This window comes from Gadus chalcogrammus, chromosome 15 (assembly GCF_026213295.1).
Source record: "Gadus chalcogrammus isolate NIFS_2021 chromosome 15, NIFS_Gcha_1.0, whole genome shotgun sequence".
In the NCBI taxonomy this organism is placed as follows: Eukaryota; Metazoa; Chordata; class Actinopteri; order Gadiformes; family Gadidae; genus Gadus; species Gadus chalcogrammus.
This window is the reverse complement of record NC_079426.1, coordinates 3,482,677-3,501,551: the sequence shown is the minus strand read 5'-3', so window position 1 is coordinate 3,501,551 and position 18,875 is coordinate 3,482,677. Positions and strand designations below refer to the sequence as shown.

Sequence of the window (18,875 nt, the reverse complement as noted above, 5' to 3'; positions counted from 1 at the left end):
ACAGAGTTAGACGCGGTGCTCGGTTTCCCGTACCGCAGATGCGGTGCGATAAACGATAGACCCCTTTTTTTACAGGCACAGGTGTTTCGAATCTGCATTAGAGAAGAAAAAGGGGAATTCAACAAACACGCTTCGAGCCAGTACCACTGGAAGAGTTCAGCAGCCCGGCCGAGGCTAATCGCATGGCAGCAACTGGGGACACTATTTGTTACTGGAAATGATAGGCTTATAGGCTAATGCACATATTAGATCTCCACGCTTGCCAATGGGGCTTTACAAAATAAGATTTCCCCCAAATTCTTCATAAATAAATCATTTCAATTCCCCGTTTGAGGTTTTGTACAAAGGCTGGAAAAGTATTTAAAGTAGCTCAGATTTCTCAGGAGGGGGAGCCTCAAGGCCCCCACATGTGGACCCCTCTGAGTGCTCCAGCTAGACCGTTAAGTAGACCCCCCCCCCCCCACCCCCCCACCCTCCAAGCAGAGCAGGCTAATTTCAGGCCCAAGTAAAAGGTGATATTTTTAGTTGTAGTAATTGGTTCACTTTGGGATTTACAGCACACGTGTTGTTTCGTGTATAATCCATTTTCATATTTTTCAAACATCCATACCATATTTTCCAAACATCCAAACCTTCTGGCGTCCATTTTTTCTATTTGACACCTTTGTGTTTTGCACGAGGCATCCTTCAGAGACCACAGACAATAAAGCATTGTCCTTGCACTTTGTGCCGTGGCCTTTCATCGCCTGGTTGAAACAGACTTGAGGGTGGGGGGGAATGTGCTAAATGTGCACATAACACAGTTTATGTCCTGGCAAGGACTTCAAGCATAGCTTGGACATCGTTATGACATCTATATCCTCTGGAACTTCTGAAGGCAACCCAGGCTTTACTAGGCCTTTAACAGGCACACCTGTCAGTGATGAATTTGTTGCTCATAGCAGTGGCTTCTCGCTGCACAATGAGACTTATAAAACTGAAGGTCCATTTGGGAACACAGTTTATAGGAATTTACTTTTCTTTCTTTTCATTATTTTTTTCTTTTCATGAAACTTCGCGCAGTCGATTAGGACTGAACTGCAGATCCAAGCTCCCGGATGCTTCATATACCTTCTTTCATCAGTTTAAGGATACATAAAAACATAGATCACATGTCTATTATAGATATGAACATATATATACAAAGTCTTTCTCACCACTACAGAAGATGAAGAATTGCACCAAAAATGGTGTTGATATGCAAACTTGTACTGCACTGAATTTTCACAACCTTATAACATAAATACAAAACCAGGTTGTTTCCCCTCTTCCTGTCAAGACAGGAAGACAGTTTCTACACGGTAAATTGAGCTGTAGCACAATGGATCGATGCTGTCCATTGGATTCAAACAGTGGACAGCATCGATCCATTCATAAAAACATACATGATATTATGTGGCCGGATAAGAAGACATAACACGGGCAGCGGCAGAGCCCTACTCCAAGGCGCATGTCCACCACCAGGCCGCCGTTACATCACTGGCACAGGCTAGGCTGTATAATTTTACTAGACTTTGTGGTCGTGGAATGGCAACATGAACTTTCAATGTAATACTTTTCCCATATTCTACCATGTATTGCGAACATAGATCGCTGACCTCATCGAGGGTCTCATGTCCAAATGTCAATAGTACAGCCGCCTGGTATTTTACTTCCCAGGGCTTTGCCTCGATGCATTTCATATAGTTGACTGCCCCCCCCCCCCCCCCCTCTTAACTCCCCTTGCCGCTATGCCTGGAAGCCCTGCCTGGCCACAGCCATCTCGAGAAATGTACATTTCCTGGTGGTCTGTGCCCACGATCCTCATTGAAACAGATGATTGGTATGACTTAGCTTTCAGAATCCACTCTCAGCGCATGATTACCAGCATGCCGCAATGGAGTTGAAAAGGGTCACGAAAAAAATGCTGGAGTGAGTGATTCATTAGGAATAAATCATCTGGTTTCACCACCAAGGGAAATTATATTTCTTCCTGTTGATATCTCGTAATGTTGTCTATACAACTAGGAACAAATCCCAACCACTTATCTGATTGGATTAAAGTTCAACTCCAGTCAAAACCGGCCTTATGTTCGAACCATAGCAAACATTTGTGTAGGGCAGGTTGTTATAGTCAACCTATCCTACATAGTCTCCAAAACATGTAATTTAAATTTGTCATGTTTATTCTGGTCTGTAATTATAGACAATGAATGTTGCTTTGTGGCACACTTTCCATTTCCTTCGCAACTTATCAATCCCAGCAGCAGCAGCAGCTCATTCGGGCTTCCATTACAAACTGTTGAATCATGTACTTTGTTTGACTGGGGAAAAGTGTGTCACGTAAGGGACTTCAAAATAAAAGCATGCTTGATCAATTTGGTTTTTCCCATCGTTTTGACTCAGACCATGTTCGGCACGTTGTAAATCCAACATGGATCTTGGCCTCCTTGATAAAGTAAAACATTTGATGATATTCTTGCTCAGGAAAAACATGGGTGTTTTGAGTTTTTCGTTTAGTGCTTTAAGGGTGACTGCTGGCCTTTTGAAGGTTTACTCGTGTGACAATAAAGTCTCGGGTGGAGGCCAACTTCCTCCACTAGCTTATGGCTTCATCATCACTCCTTAGCCATCCATCATGTCTTCATAAAGAATTTCCAAAGTCACAAAGCTTTACTGCCCGCTGGCCCCTCACAGTGTATAGTCACTGACTCACGCAACAGATGCCCTGCTGAAATACTGCCGGACCATTAGACCGTTAAATAAGCTATCTCACCCTGGCCGTGTATGCAAAGGATACATGGATTTTCCACGGCCAATTATTCAAATGCTCTTTAAAAAATTATAAATACGTCCTCTTGAGGTGTTTGAAGGGACACTAACATGAAGGTTGAATCAGAACATTTAATCGTAGTATATCAGCGTAAAGGGCTGAAGTGATTATGGTCCCACGTTCACACAACGCAAGGAGGTTACGGACCCCTTACGTCCTTGCGGACCCTCCTTGTGTCCACCGCGGCTCAAAAAATTCCGTCAAACCTTCCGTCAAAGGCGACACAGCAGCGAGGGCTGTGATTGGTCCGCTTACCAAAACCTGACGCAGAACCATAAAGGTTCACGACCGCGTCGAAGCGTCTGAGCGGTCTTTGCGTTGCGTGAACGTCAAACCATAATCAGCCCTTTAGTCTCTGAACCTTATGATGGTGGTCCTAAATGTCAGCCTCTGCTTAATTTGACACTTAATGAATGCAGCTCTATGTGCAGACGTATGTGTCAAACAAATCCAAATGATTCAGCAAATCGATAAGGGGGTGGGTGGGGGGGGGGGGGTTGTTGTACAATCTCAAGGCGGTCGGGTCAAAGGAATGGAAAGCTCCTTTGGAGGAGTGATGAGCCTGTGGCTGAAGCTGCCCCTCGTTCGCCACAGCTCATCATGAAGAGGATGAGACGGCTTCTCACAGGAGGGCCTTGCCCTTCCTCCTCCTCCTCTTCCTCTCAAGCACCCCATCAAGAGTCCTGGCTCAGAGCCTCACAGCAGTGCTGGCCTTCCTCCCCCAGCTTTAAGCCCACAGCCCCCTCCCCCTCCCCAGGCCCCGATCAGAGTCTTCCTCAGGATGGTTACAGGGGCAACGACCGGAGAGGGATTCAGTGGCGCTCAGTAAAGACATTGTTTTTTTTCGTTTTGAGCCAACGTTCGGAAAATGATGAATTCAGATCCTCCATTAGTGCTCAGTACGCACCGTGCCGAGGCCCCTTAAGTAGCACTGGGTGAATCCTAATGGGAGTGGAAAGCCTGAGAGCAGCAGAAGCTCTATCACACTCACCTCCCGCTCGACGCGAGGACAGCGCACACAGCCTGACTCAAAGATCTCTGTTTGGACCGGGACCTTTTTGTTTCCGACGAAACATCCACAATGATGCACAACTGCCTAATTGCTTTTCCATGCCGTCCCCTATACTCGCCTTTCAAAGCCTTTCAGAGCAGCGCCTCCCTCTTCACTCCCTGCCCCCAGCCCCCCCCCCTCATGCTACGTGTGTTCGGTGAGAGCAGCGGAATAACATATGATCGTTGCTGCCGCGGCCGCCGCTGTCGGTTATTAATTGCGGGAACTCAGGGCAGCCAATGGAGGCGACCTGGCTGTTGGACGGCTCCAGCGCTTCTTGGAATCCGATAATGTGCAGGGTAGTGAGCGAGCCAGTCTTTATTTGTTGCTGCCCTGAGATTTCCTTCGGCCAAACACATTTTGTACTTGTCTCCACTCTCCATATTTCACTAAACAATCATGGAAAAGAAACGTGCACGGTCTAAAAATGCACCCCTGGACCATTTGACACCAAACTATGTCCCAGGACCGATCTTTGATGAGTGTATCCGATGGTGGAAACGCACTGCAACGTTATCCTGTTATAGATTGGGGTTATTATCACAGCATGCTTTAGGTGTGCACGTGTGTGTAAGCACGTACTATTGAAATATGTATTCACAGTAATGGTCTCTTTAAGTCAGGTCAAGGGAGTCCGTCTTATTTGTATCGCCCTTTAATAAAGTTGTTCTAAAAGGTTCACAGGCCATATTTTCCGGCACCCCTTATTTCTAATGCCCTCTAAATTGCATGGAGTAAAGAGTAGGTCTGTGCTAGGTACTGTAATAGGTAGTGTGGTAGGAAGAGAGCTAGGTATTGAGCTATTACGTGAGCTAGGTATTGTGCTAGGTAGTGTGCTAGGCAGTGAGGTAGGGAGTGAGCCTGGCAGTGGTCTAGGTATTGCGCTAGGTAGTGTGCTAGGCACCGTGCTAGGTAGTGAGCTCGAAAGCGCGCTAGAGAGCATGCGCCCGACCTCTCCAGGAGGTATAATGAGGAACAGCTGCAGGAATCTGATGAGTCGTCGTCTGGTAGCAGACATCCCCGTCTGGACTTATCTGTGCTCATGTCAATGGGGGAGAGGGGGGGGGGGGGAGGGAGAGAGAGAGAGAGAGAGAGAGAGAGAGAGAGAGAGAGAGAGAGAGAGAGAGAGAGAGACGTCCAAACCTAGTCATGTCAATGGGGGAGAGGGGGGGGGGGGGGAGGGTGAGAGAGAGAGAGAGAGAGAGAGAGAGAGAGAGAGAGAGAGAGACGTCCAAACCTAGTCCAATTCAACCTGTGACTGATAAAGTATTATTAAACTACAGAGCGCTGAAGTGCCTCTCCAGATCTGACATATTGTTCGGTTTATGTAGCCTTTGATTGAGTGCCATTCATGTGTACATCAGTGTGTTTTACTGCTGCCTTTATCCCCAGGCCTACATATATGACCTCCGCAGCAACAGGTTCCTCCACAAGCTCCACAGAGACTCTGACACCGTTCTGCGTGTGGCCTTCAACCCCGCCACACCTGAGGTGAGGACTGGCCCACACTCTATACGCATGCTACCCACACTACACTCGACATCTTTCTGCATGAGCCTCTTGTTAATATAGAATATCTCCCTATCTTTATATATATCTACCTCCAACTATATCTGTCTGGCTCCATCCATTCTATCTATTCCAAATCTATCGATCTCTATCCGTCTTTATCTGCGTCACACTTTATCTATGTATTCATATCCATATCAAGCTACACCAAGCTGTGTCTATCTCTTTATATCCATCTCTATCTATCTATATCTAGCTTAAGGGTTACGTACTTTAAAGTACCTAGTCAGCCTTTTGAAGCACTTAATGGAAAGTGTGAAGCGTTTACTTTAACACATACACAGATCTTTATTGCAATTGAGCAGTTTTCATAAAGGTATTTATTTTCCATTAGTTTTGACTTGGTGTGGTTTGGTTAAATTCATTCGTAAAACTCTTATCTGGTGTCCAAATGTTGACAATACAGCCGACACTTAAGCCCAGATAAAGAAACTATTCGCTTTTTGTTTTGGAATTCAATGAATCTCACATGAATCTCCAAAAGCACATTTGGCTTTTGATGGCCTCAGTAAAATAAATTCTGGCTAGCGAACGTCATCTCCGTCGGGCATTGTTGACATGCCGGACCTTGTAGCTAGTCTGGAGCATGCCAGGACGGCTTGACAGCTGGAAGACGAGGAGTGGGGATAACCGGTCTCCGGTTAAGGCCAGGGTCACCGAGGTCATGAAGGCTGAAGAGGTTGAGAGTGTGAATCAACCCCCTGCCTGTAGACCTAGTGTCGAAGGCCATCACCCCTTTGGTTGTGATTGAGTGACTATGTACGCATGCCCTGTTCGATTTAGTCTTGTCCTGATTGAGTGATCTTTGAAGAATTGAATAATTTAGATCTTCTTGGGTAAAGTCAGAATGAAGGTTTACTGGGAGGTACAACAAAGTATGCATCACATTCCACCTGCATTGCTAATCTTAATGTCTAGTCTTTCTGGGTGCAGGACAACAGATTAGTGGTGTTATCATGCAATGCATGGCATCACATCAAACAATTTGCAAAAATAGCATACCTGATTAACGTGCATTGTGCAATGTTTGAGACACATTATGCAAGCAGGGCTTCCCGATCTGTGACTTCCTGGTTGTGTGTCAGTGTGGCAGTAATGGGAGAGTGACAGCCCAAGGTGGAGGTCAAACAGGGTTGGCTCGCTGTTATTTTTCCCCAAGGGTAAGGTCAACATCGCTGTGTGTGTGTGTGTGTGTGTGTGTGTGTGTGTGTGTGTGTGTGTGTGTGTGTGTGTGTGTGTGTGTGTGTGTGTGTGTGTGTGTGTGTGTGTGTGTGTGCATGAGAGAGTGTGTGTGTGTTTGTGAGAGAATGTGTTTGTGTGCGTGAGAAAATGAGTGTGTTTGTGTGTGTCTGTGTACGTGTAGGTGTAGGTGTGCTTTGTGTGTAGTTAGGACAAAAAGCTGTAATTTATTGTACAAGAAGCCAATTTATTGTGGCTTATCTTTGCAGTTGTTATGTTTAAGAAAACATTTAGATATGTAGTACAACAGCAGATATATCTTGTAATCTGTTTTTCTCAACAGTATTCTACGAGCACAATGGAGCTACTCATGTGTTAAGTGTGAAATAGAGCGTTGGCAAACCCAACCACAGAACAGTCATATTGATTTATATTGAGATTAACAAATTACCCAAATTGTATTCCAACCGTGAATTACAAGTGGGCGACAGGACACGTATTTTGGGTAAGCAAAGTACACGCGTGTGTGTGTTACTATGTTGAACAGTTGGCTCCGGTATTAACGTCGGACCTGTCCACGTAGTTAATTTTTTAACAGCACTCATGTCATAATATTAAATCCACATTAACGTCTGTTTTAGTTTATGTCCTACGTTATTTATATTACCTTAATGATTCTTGACCACACAATACGTCCCGTCCAGATATAACTCACTGTGCTGTTCATCCTGGAAGAGAAGGGAAAAGGGCCAAGGGCTAAAGTTGGTTTTGTTGAGTCATTTCTGCCAATCGGTAATTTTGACTTTTTCCAAGAGTCCCAAAAATATTTACTTGATCTATATTAAGGTATTTTAAAGTTAAACATTTTAAGTAACTTGAGACTTTTATTCCCCTAGCGGACTGTGTGTATATGTGTGTATATGTGTGTGTGTGTGTGTGTGTGTGTGTGTGTGTGTGTGTGTGTGTGTGTGTGTGTGTGTGTGTGTGTGTGTGTGTGTGTGTGTGTGTGTGTGCGTGCTTTGAAAGTTGGTTGAATTAAAAACTGGTTCTCTACAGTGCCGTTTGTCCATTCCGGGCCTCTGTAGTAACATGGCGCTGCAACATGGTGGGCTCATGGGAAGAGGGCCCCTGGACTCTGGGGAAGGGGACCCCAGATAGACAGGGCTCATTCCAAGGTAACATAATCATAGCGTCTTATTTTCCATCTGCCCTTTGTTCCCTCCTCATTTCAACATACTAATGAATATTATATTAAATTTCTGCCAAATCCGTTCCGCTAGAGGCCACTAAATTGTAAACACTGCACTTTTAAAGAATGTTCCCGAGCCTTGCTACCTATTTTAGACACAATTACAAGTCCAGATTCAAGTAAAGTTTTACTTACTCAGCTCAACTCAAAAACAAGAACAGCCCCTAGGCCCTTAAACAGGAAAGGAAAAACTGTCTTACTCAAGAAATCAAGGTATTCCAAAAACCCAAAACAGAACAAATGTCTGTGAAAGTCTTGAATTGTCATTACAGCAGAGCAAAATTTAAACTCGAAAAGTGCTTCCGATATCCCGTCTATATCTCTTCCAAAAGAAATCCTCAGAGGCTTTTTTTGCGAGGAACAATTCGTAAAAGGTAGCACTTTATTACCAAGGTAAAGATCCCCCAGAGGACTGACCGAAGCTCCTTTTGCACATAACATAGCCTTTAAAAGTGCAGCATTACGACTTGGGCCGCGTTTGCCATGGGACTCTGTTGATTTCCTTTTGGACTGAAGAACCGGGCCCTCACAGAGTCTTTTGTTCCGTTCAGCCCTGACATCCCAGCGCTGGACAGAGGCAACTTCCCCAAGTGGAAAATGAGTGTTGCATGTTTGACTAGCGGACTGAGGAGCGATCTGCAGAGTATGAAAGCACACTTCATCAATCAGAGCCCGTCAACTTGCATCACTCTCAACCTTCCTTCAATATGTCTCTGTTGGATGATTCTGGTTCCCCAATCACTGTCTCTGGATAATGTTGATTTATAATATTGCAAGATGTGTGGTAATATATTTAATGAAGTTTAAATGTGATTTAAATGTGTAAAGTCACGAAATTATCAATAAGAAATCGCAGTTTACATTTATGCTTTTTATAAGTTTCTCCCTCACAAATTCTAATTCAATTAGTGTGACAAGAAAAGGAGGAGCAAGGTGATTTAAATGAAGACCTTGAAGATCTACGGATGCAGGGAAGACTGGTAAAGGAGAGTAGGCTATGGGGAGATTTTGACAGTGTTCCATGCACATCCAAAATGGATCATTCCACTTAAGATGGTCGACGTTGTTGAGTGCAGCGGTTCGGACTAATTATGTGATTAAATGGAGAGGAACACAGAACAGTGTGTTATAAATACCACTGTTATCCTCTAAACTGCAGCACCTGCCAAAAGATTAAAGGTGGTTTACTGCAGGTCTAACAAATCACTGGTCCGTAGAAGTTTCTTAAAAGAAACGCATTGTACAGAGACGGAAATTGCGCATCACAGCCATCAATATTGAAGCGTTTCAAGGGGTTTGTTTCCACCAAAAAAAAAAAGTTGCAGCCATTGGCCAAAGACTAGAAACATTTGACTTTTTAGGCATGGAAAAACATTTACTGGTTTGATTAATCATGGTTCCTGCTGTTGAAGGGAGTATGGGTAGGAAAAAAAACATGAGAGTAAGTACATCCATCAAACCACATTCAACTTTCTGGCCTCTGACGGTGGAAGAGACAAACATAAGCTCTTTTAATAAAGGCCAATGCATACTATGCAGCCTTCAAAATATTTGTTTCTAAGGTTTCGTTCGTACGGTTTAGATGTGCACCACACATGATGTGTAGTCATTTCAAGCCAGTATATCTGCAGCAGTGCGTGATCTTAAGGGACACCACTTTCGATCCAATGCACATTTTCTTAGGCATAAAGACAAGTTACATATTTTTTAAATATAATGTTATAATGTAATATAATGTTTGGAACTAAATGCTAGGGTAAAAGTTGACAAACCTGATCAGCAACCCTGTCATTTTCACCCCATACGCAGCAGTTTGCCAGTGGGAAAGATGGGTGTATTTAAGGAGTGGAGATGGTCAGCCACAAAGAAAAAATATGCAGATGTTAGGATTCAAAGTTGCTATTTGTAGACAAGAAAAATAACATTCTTGCTCAGAGCAATTCAGTCATGTCAAACGTGTGCAGGGCCGCAAGCAGGATGATCCGAGCAGAGAGACGTCCACATGAAACACATTCATGCTAACTTGTGATCTTACTTCCACTTCCATGTTTCCCATGTCATGGGTCCAAGAGGATGGTTTTCAGTCACTTTGCGCAGCATAAAGTGAAATAACGATACATACTAAAGAGAGGCTTATAAAAAATCACTGTGTGGTCCCCATCACTGCCATTTTCTCTCATTTGGATTTGGGCCATTGTTCATCTGAAGCTCTACACATACTCTATCGGATACGATAGTTCCCTCTGTCCTCAGGTGTGTGTCAGTCACCATCTCCGACCCGGGCCGTCCGTCAGGGTCGGTCTACGTGGAAGCCGTAACCCTTACAGATGTGCGACATAACTGGTGGGCTCCGATGGGTCTGCCGCTAAATCTAGAGGCATGACAACAGCAGCAGAACCTGGGCTCGGAGAATCGCCTTAGCCCTGCCAGAACAGGGAATCAATCAACATAATGAATCACGTTAGCTTGTGTGTGCTTCATTTTAGAGGAGGAGGGCTTGTTTTTAAGAGTAGACCTGCCAGGAAAAATACAACAAACATCCCCTACTAAATCAATCACTTACCTTTTTTATTGACCTTTCAATCAGAATAGAAGGAATGGAAGTAATTGAGTTGTAACTGTTTTAACCATCCCCAATAAATGTTTAATTCTGACTATGAGCAACAAGTAAGAACTGCAGTCCTTGCGGATTTGAGTTACTGATGAAAACCAGGTATGGCTCTCTCGAGTAGGCAGAAAGTTCCCACAAAAACCTAATTGTGGCGCTATAGGAGGCACATGGCGGGTCGGGGCTGCCTTCTGATTACATCCAGAGTGGGCTTTTCAACAAATACTGGAGCTTAGCCACCGTATACTTCTCCTAAGCAGCCGCAAATCAACATCCCCGCCACAGTGTCAGAGCCACTGTTTTGTTATTTGTCGGGCGCGACATACATCAATCTCAATTAACGTTGCAGTATTAATAGCATTGTAGTTAACATAACAAATGCTATTGTCAATTATGCCGTCAGGTGGCCAATTGATCTTGTTTCTTGTTCTCCAGCTTCCATCAGCACAGAGGGATATGTACATCAAGTCTCTCTCAGTCCCTACCACTGCCGCTGACCGCCTGCCGTTCTCACGCACGACTTTTTGAACACGGAAGGCGGTCAGCGGCGAGCGACGACGAGGGTCGTGCCTTGCCCAAGCCCCTGGGCAGATCACGTGATGGGGACACTGAGCTGCACTGTGGTCTGGGCGTTCCTCTTAAAGGGATTGATTTGATGTAGAATTGTAATGATTTGAGGGGTAGCTTATTTTATTTGGTTTCAGGGAGGGAAGGCTTGTTTAATGCAGTGCATGCTGGTGGTCCCACTTTGGGCCTTTTGTAGGATATAAAAGTTGGTCACTATGCCAAGTTGGAAGAAGCCCCTTTGCCATTTTGTTCTACTGTTCTTAGCTGGATGATGTTTGATATGTTCCTCCATGTCTTTTTCCCATGTGTGTGTATTATGATGACTCTATACTGCAATCAAAATCTACCTCTGGGTATAAAATAAAGTGAACTTGAACTTGAAACTTGAAAATATAAAGGGGGCCCCTATTCAACCAAGGGCAAACAATTGGTACAGTCCAGCAGGAAGGTGACCGGGGCTTTAATCTATCCATGATACACCTTGACGGACAGCCCCATTTCTGATCACAAGTGGATGGATTTTGAAATGGCTCGGAATGATATATCACGTGAAGACGGTGAGGGTGAAATAAGGGTCCTTAAAGGCCAAATCCAAATGATTTAAAAGAATAATAATTGTTGAAGATCAGGTCCATTTCGTCATATTGCGTTGCAAGGTCAGATTTTACTTTTCTACTAAAATTGATTGTCTTCATAATTTGTGTTTGTAATTTGTCATTGTGCTGTTATCTTTTCAATGTACTCAGTAATTCAATACGAGCCAGCTACCTCTAAACTCATCAACCATCAGAACGGTCCTACTCAGTCCAGTAGTAGGCCCTGCTGAAACATTTTGTTGTGTGAACCAATTTGTTAGCGATACCGGCAGTGGGCACTGTCCACCGCGGCAGCGCGCAGCAAGACTCTATCAAGCATTTACTGAACTATTGCATATGGAAGGACTAAAAATGGTGGGACAAAAACAATAAAAGTAAAACAATAGTAAAAAATGCAATCATAATGTCACATAAATGTAGGGCTGATTTACATGAGCATGCATAATACCATAACAAAGATGTTGTCTCTTTGTTTCGTTGACTCACAAGTAACCCATGGGCTACAGAGAGATGAAAAGTCGGTCTAAACTCCCCAGATTTGGTCGGTTCGTTTCTGTTAAGAGCTTGGCTGGGTCTTCAGAGTCTGCTTCTGATTAACCTTGATTCCTTTCTCCTCTCATCTAATGTCTGCCTGAAGTCCTTCCACATACTTGCTCGTCTCTCTTGCGGATCAGCCCAGCACACAAACAGACATGTATAAAGAAGGATGGGGTTAAGGGATCAAGACGCAGTCCTGGTAAATTGCTGCCTCGCCCGTCTCAGGGTTGGCTATAGGAGATCCTTATATTTACATTTCCCGGTCCTGAAACCCTTTTGTATTTCACATTCAAAAGGCCGACAGTATTATTCTATTCTCTGCTCCGACGTCCCTGTACAACACTTCAAAGACCACCCTACACAGCCCCCCAGGGTTTATTTGCTCAGTAATGAGAAGGCTCAACTGTTAATGTCGCTCCATTTTGCCCTCTTGTAAAATCTTGAGTGGTTTCTCATTGCATTCCTTGTTCGGGATCTAACTCCCGGTTCCATAGGAGTAGACCTGCGCATTTTTTGGCAGTGTTGGCGGACATTAGGCCAAGCCTCAGGTGCATATCTGGCCCTGAAGGACACATTCATTCATTGGAGGTTTGACTAATTAATGGCCCTCTCGGCAGCCCAGCTCCTCGTCCTCACAGGGATATTCAATCAAATTATAACCCATGGGCGTCTAGGAGCTAAGGCGAGGAAACAGGCTGTAACCAGAGACATATCAATGTTTGGTTCAAGGAAACAGTCCGCAACCAGAGGCATATCAATGTGGAGTTCAAGGAAATAGGCAGTAACCAGAGGCATATCAATGTGGAGTTCGAGGAAGCAGGTTAGTGTGTCCGGCCTTGCAGAATGAACCATGGGGATGCGGTTGTATACGATGGTTGTCACCTTTAATGTGTTTCAAAATCCAAACGATGAGCTCAGCAGGAGCCCTGGAGCCAATTTAATCAAGACTAATATTTGAATAACCTGGATTTCTGCTTTATCTAAATCAATAGTATGACAATGGAGGATAATTGATGTATTTATTGGACATTGGGCTTAAGAAAGGCTTTATATATTAGATATTGAGTAATTTATGAGGGGCTTATGTTAATACAATTCAACTAAACAAGACAACACAGTGTCAAGGGTGAACACATAAGCTGTTAATATCTGAATTGAAAGTATTCCTGCACCTTTGTGCGTGAAAACGAAAATTTCTCCGCACATTGATGATCACGCAAACATCTGACGTTCGAACCCCTAAACAAGCTCACAGTGTACGAAATCAAAACGCCACATAAACCATTAGGCCCTCGTAAAACTCCTGCGGAGCGTCTGATAACGTTCACACAGTTTCCGAACCCATTATGGCGCTCTGCAGAGTACACAGGGAGCGGTTCCCATCGGCGCTTCCCCGAGCGCGAGCACATTTACGATTGACGTGTTGAACTAAGTGTAGGACCGTAACCCCTCAATGACACTAGCAGCTGTCTCTCCGGGTTGAAGCTCTGACCGTCGCTGCATCCAGGCCAACACATGAGCCATGAATCACCTCAATGGCGCTCGTACGCTTTTGACACTCCTGTGTCCATATGTCTGCATGGCGGTGTGTCCTATCAAATCCAACATGTTTCCGTGAGAATGATAGCAGATGGCGTCTCCGCTGACCCGTCGCCTCGTTTCTTTCCGTGATCGTCCGATGGCCTTTGGTTGACCTTGAGCGACCACTCAGCAAACCGAACCACTGCTATTCTTTCCTTGGGTCTCTCCACTGATGTGGTGGCCCCTGGGCGCGGCCAGCAGACTGCTGGGCTGACGGGGGTCAGACAGTAAACACAGAGGTGGGCCTTGCTGGCTCTTCCAGAGTATCACATTGGCGTGAGACGGAGCTGAAGGGGGATCTCTACTCCACAACCGGCTGGCGGGATGTCAACCCGCGCGAGGCTGTCAACACACAGGAAGTGATGAACTGAGGATCTTGGCCCGCACACGGACGGATCAAATGTATCCAGAATATGTCACCGGTTAAAATGATCCAGATGTGTGTGTGTGTGCAGTTGTCCTCTGTCGGGGAACACACACTCCATTCTGGATGTTTAGCGGCATTCCTTTCCCTCCATACATTCCGGAAGGACGGGTGGAAGGGGATGGATAGACAGATTGGTAGTTGGTTCTAAATCTAATATAATGCAACCTGAGTGATTATTATCCATCTTGGCAAAATACTGAAGCTTTAATATGGCTGGACTGTATATACTGTATGTACAGTACAAGGAAGGTCTTCTTTTACATAAACGTCGGGGCCAACCGCTAACTACGCTCAGCTGTGCCTCCTGAGGGAAACCACTGTTGGATTAAGTGAGCTCCAGTCTGCTACCTGGCTTTATGCAGCACCAACCAATCAGTCCCGGACTAATCTGGGTAAACTCAGAGACATTAAAGATGGTGCATGTACTTCAACTGGTGGCAGTACACGGCAAAGACGGAAACCCTGGAAATTGGGGTTTCCCTGGGAATTGAGCTGAGAGCCAACTAGAAGGGCATCTTATGGTTAACCACCCCAGCAGTGAAGTTGGTCGAGCTCATTAGCGGATGCAGTCAGTGGTTGAGGTTAAGGCTGCAGACCCACAGCCATTCATGTAGGGGGGTTCTCCACGGCACAAGTTTGCCTTTCACAGGAAGAGGAACAACCGGATACTGACGTCCAATGGCAGTTTGGAAAAAAGCTTTCACGTCAATGTCTTATTAGTCAGACATGTTACGGGAATGAAACATTCCCGAAGTTTAAATCCCACCAGTGATACATGGAATACCATTCCCCTGCCCATTTTCCAACTTTGGCCACGTAGCACCTGCTTGTGTGGGACAGTCCGAAGATCCAACTGTTTGGAAACCGATTCCTGGAACTCTTTCCGAACAATAGCCTATTGAGCGTAACGGGAGGGCAATAGACTGCTCACGTCTGCCTAAGTTTAAATCATTTTGCCCAGATCGAGTTTTTCTCTCATCCGGAATGCTAATAACTCAACTAACTGCTCAGCTCTGTCCTTTGAACTATTGATTTGTGATTCTTTTCCATCGTCTTCGGCCAAACAGACGTACTTGAGTTTATGTAACATCCCCAGACTCAGAGCGGCAGTCTGCTTAATAATTAATAACTATCAAAAATCCACAAAACCAATCCTTACTCCAAGATTCATTCACTGTTCAACCCCTATAATTATGATGTACATTATCTTTGTTGTTGACAGAAGACATGCATGATTTTTTTAAATTAATTGGAATATGACTTACAGAACAATGCTCAATCAAGTCCTACGCGGGTGTGTGATTCGTAAGCTGCACTGAAAAACGATTCTACCGAGTTAAACAGTGAACACATTTCTGTGTTCAACACAGGAATGTTGTGTTTAAAGGACAGCTGACACCTTTGTTATGGGAGCCCTCGTCACCATAGCACTAATCTCTCTAGAACATCAGGTGTCAACGCACTGTGACCTGACCTCTAACCTCTCCAAGGTCAGAAGAATGTGTTTCGGGGCGGGAATATCGTAACATTTAGTGTCTGGTTTTTCTATGTTATCGGGTTGGGCATTATTACCCGTGGGCATTTTTTAGATTCATTAGATTAACAGCGCATTCTGGTTCGGTTTAAAGACTTTACGAAGGAGCCCAGGAGACTGATCCAGATAAGTTGGTAATAAAAAATAATTCATCGAGTCACGGGGGAAAGCTGGCCAGGGGGCTATACCGTAAAATGCACCATTAAGCATTTGTGGAAGGGATTTTCTTTTACTAATGCCTACCCTATCAACCTTCTAATCAGGGTCATGTTCTCACTCACACCTGTGTGTGCGTGTGTGTGTGTGTGTGTGTGTGTGTGTGTGTGTGTGTGTGTGTGTGTGTGTGTGTGTGTGTGTGTGTGTATGTGTGTGTGTGCGTGTATGTGTAGGTGTGTTTGTGTGTGTATATGTGTGTATAGATGTCTGTCTTTCTGTCTGTCTGTCTGTCTGTCTGTCTGTCTGTCTGTCTGTCTGTCTGTCTGTCTGTCTGTCTGTCTGTCTGTCTGTCTGTCTGTCTGTCTGTCTGTCTGTCTGTGTTTATGTGTGTGTGTGGGTGTGTGTGTCTGTATAGGTCTGTCTGTCTGTCTGTCTGTCTGTCTGTCTGTCTGTCTGTCTGTCTGTCTGTCTGTCTGTGTGTGTGTCTGTGTGTCTGTCTGTGTGTGTGTCTGTGTGTGTGTCCTTGTGGGTGCGTGGCTTTCTTTAAGATGACTCCTCCCGCCTGCTCCCAGCGCAGCAGGTCCACCTGTCTGGGCGTTTAAAGGGAACGTGAGCGTTGATCCATGTGGGGAGTTATTGTGTATGTTGAGGTCTTCATATTTCTCTAGACCTTCACAGGCAGTAAAGCGAGAGGTCACATCTTGGTATGGAGTGGATGCGATATGATGACGGTTGTCCAAACCCTTGCTCTGACAACACCGAGCAAGTATTTGTTTTTGTTTTATCGCCGCGCGCATATCCAATTAATCTGTAAACACTTGACTCACCGGGACTCAAGCTGGGGAAAAGTATGCGGTACCAAATTATCAAACAGCGTTATGTAACGCCCGATGAGCCGCAGGCCCGCTTCAGCTGTACTTTTTTGATTTAAGACAGGTATGGAAAATGGGGAATTCTGACGAAAACACACAGTGGGGACCGGGAGCAGCTGGGATGCTGCTTGCGGGGGGGGGGGGGGGGGGGGTCTTAACAGCAGGTGTGCTGTTAAGAACCCTTGCCTCCATTATAATCATGCCACAACAGATGTCTGGACAGAGAGAGAGGAGAGAGAGAGACGGGGGGGAGAGAGGGAGAGGGAAAGGTGATGGAGAGATGGAGAGAGATAGAGAGAGGGGGGGGGGGGTGGAGGGAGAAAAGGGGTGGAGCGAGAGAGAGTGAGAGAAGGGGGAGAGACAATGAGGGGGCGAGAGAGAGAGATAGAGAGGAATAGAGAAAGGGGAGAGAGAGAGAGAGAGAGAGAGATGATTGATTGACAATGAGGGGGTGATAGAGAGATAGACAGGAAGACAGACAAGGAGAGAAGAAAGGGAATGAAGAGCGAGAGATTTAGAGAGAGAGGAAGCGAGAGGGGGGGGGGGGGGGGGAGGAGAGGGAGTGAAAGTCCAGAGAGAGATGGGCAGTAGAGTTCCTCGGGCAAATACTTCCCGCCTGCCTCCCTCAAGAAGCCAAAAGGTCATCATGACGTCACTTTTTTTCTCTCTCTCTCTTCTCTCTCTTCCTGTCTCTCTCCTCAGCTGCTCACCGGGACTCTGGGCGGCCGGCTGGGTGTGTTCCGGCCCAGCGGTGGGCCCCGTCTGTCTCCTGACCCCAGCGGGGCTCAACCCGGCCTCCCCACCTCGCCGCTGTAATTGCAGCAGGCTGTGTTCCCCCCCGCCCCCAGCCGCCTCTGATTGGAGAAGGGCTGGGGGATTTTATGTCCTTTTGATTGGTCGGGAATTCAATGCGTCTCTGGGAGCCATGCCTGGTCTTCTAGTTGGTGATGTGTTTTTGGGTGGATTTTATTTTTAAGAAACCAGCCAGATGTATTTATTTTTGTTTGGGGTTACATTTTTATGTTTAATTTGATTTATTTTGTTTTGTCGTTCTGTCTTTTGTTTTTCGTTTCATTCCAACATGCGAAAAAAAAACGCATCCTCCTCAAACACACAGCACATAGAACAGCTGCAGACAATACAACAAAGAACCACAACAGGGAAGCGCAAACCACACAATAAACAAGGAAACAAACAATCAAATTAAATGCTTTCCTGCCTTGCTTTCCCTCCGCCCATTTCTGTCATGCGTTGTTGTGCTTTGTTGATGGTGTCACTCCCGCCTCAGGTTAATGTACATGGTAGCCGCACTCACACACCCAGACGTTCCTTTAAAGTTTAAAGTTTTCAGTCAGGGGCCACTCTACCTAGCCGTTCAGAAACGACGCAGCGCCTTGTGCAACTCTGATCGTTTCCCTTTCACGCTATGACATCAACTGGGTGGGACCGCGTCCTCTGCCAGAGGCACAGATGCTGCTACCGCCGTGGAAGCTGGCCCGCCCCCCCCCCCCCCCTCTCTCACGCTCTCTCTCGACCTATCGCTGTCTCGCACTGTCACCATCAACAGCAGAGGAAAGGTCCTTGGCAAACAAAGCATTAGAAAACAAAGTACTGTACACTGTCAAAAGATTAATATGTGTTTTAAGTATTAAATGATAGGCCTACCTATAAATGTTTTTGAGTAGTTTCGTTTTTTCAAAGGCGTTATGACCACATCTCTATTTATCCATATATGTCTGTCTGTTGTCTCGGAAGAGATCACCATGATTGATAAGAAAAAGGAAAATAAAGCTGTAGAGACAATAACTGACAATCAGTCAGTTGTAATAAAATGTACTTCCCAAATATGGATAATTTTTTTAACAATGATAATAATCTTTGATCACATATCTATAGACTTGATCATTACTGATGCTGCATGCGTATCTATTGACAGAGATACTGCCGTTAGGCCTACAGCTCAAGTGCCAGAGAGTGGATGTTGTTAAAGAACTTCCTCTGCAATGATATGTGAAAACAATGTGAATTCATAAACCGTTCGCTCTGGGCCTCCTGCAGACCAACTCACACAATGTACCTCCAGGGTACTCTTTCTTGT

General features: G+C 45.2%; 1 protein-coding gene across 1 annotated transcript in view; it reads left to right on the top strand.

Moving 5' to 3' along the window:
- The window catches only part of wdr27 (WD repeat domain 27), a 45,656-nt gene extending 27,525 nt beyond the window's left edge, over nt 1-18,131 (top strand). The window contains exons 22-23 of the mRNA XM_056609875.1: nt 5,295-5,393; nt 17,480-18,131. Coding sequence (XP_056465850.1) covers nt 5,295-5,393; nt 17,480-17,593 — 213 coding nt within the window. The 3' untranslated portion in view covers nt 17,594-18,131. The remainder of the gene's footprint in view (nt 1-5,294; nt 5,394-17,479) is intronic.
- The last annotated feature ends 744 nt before the right edge of the window (nt 18,132-18,875 follow it).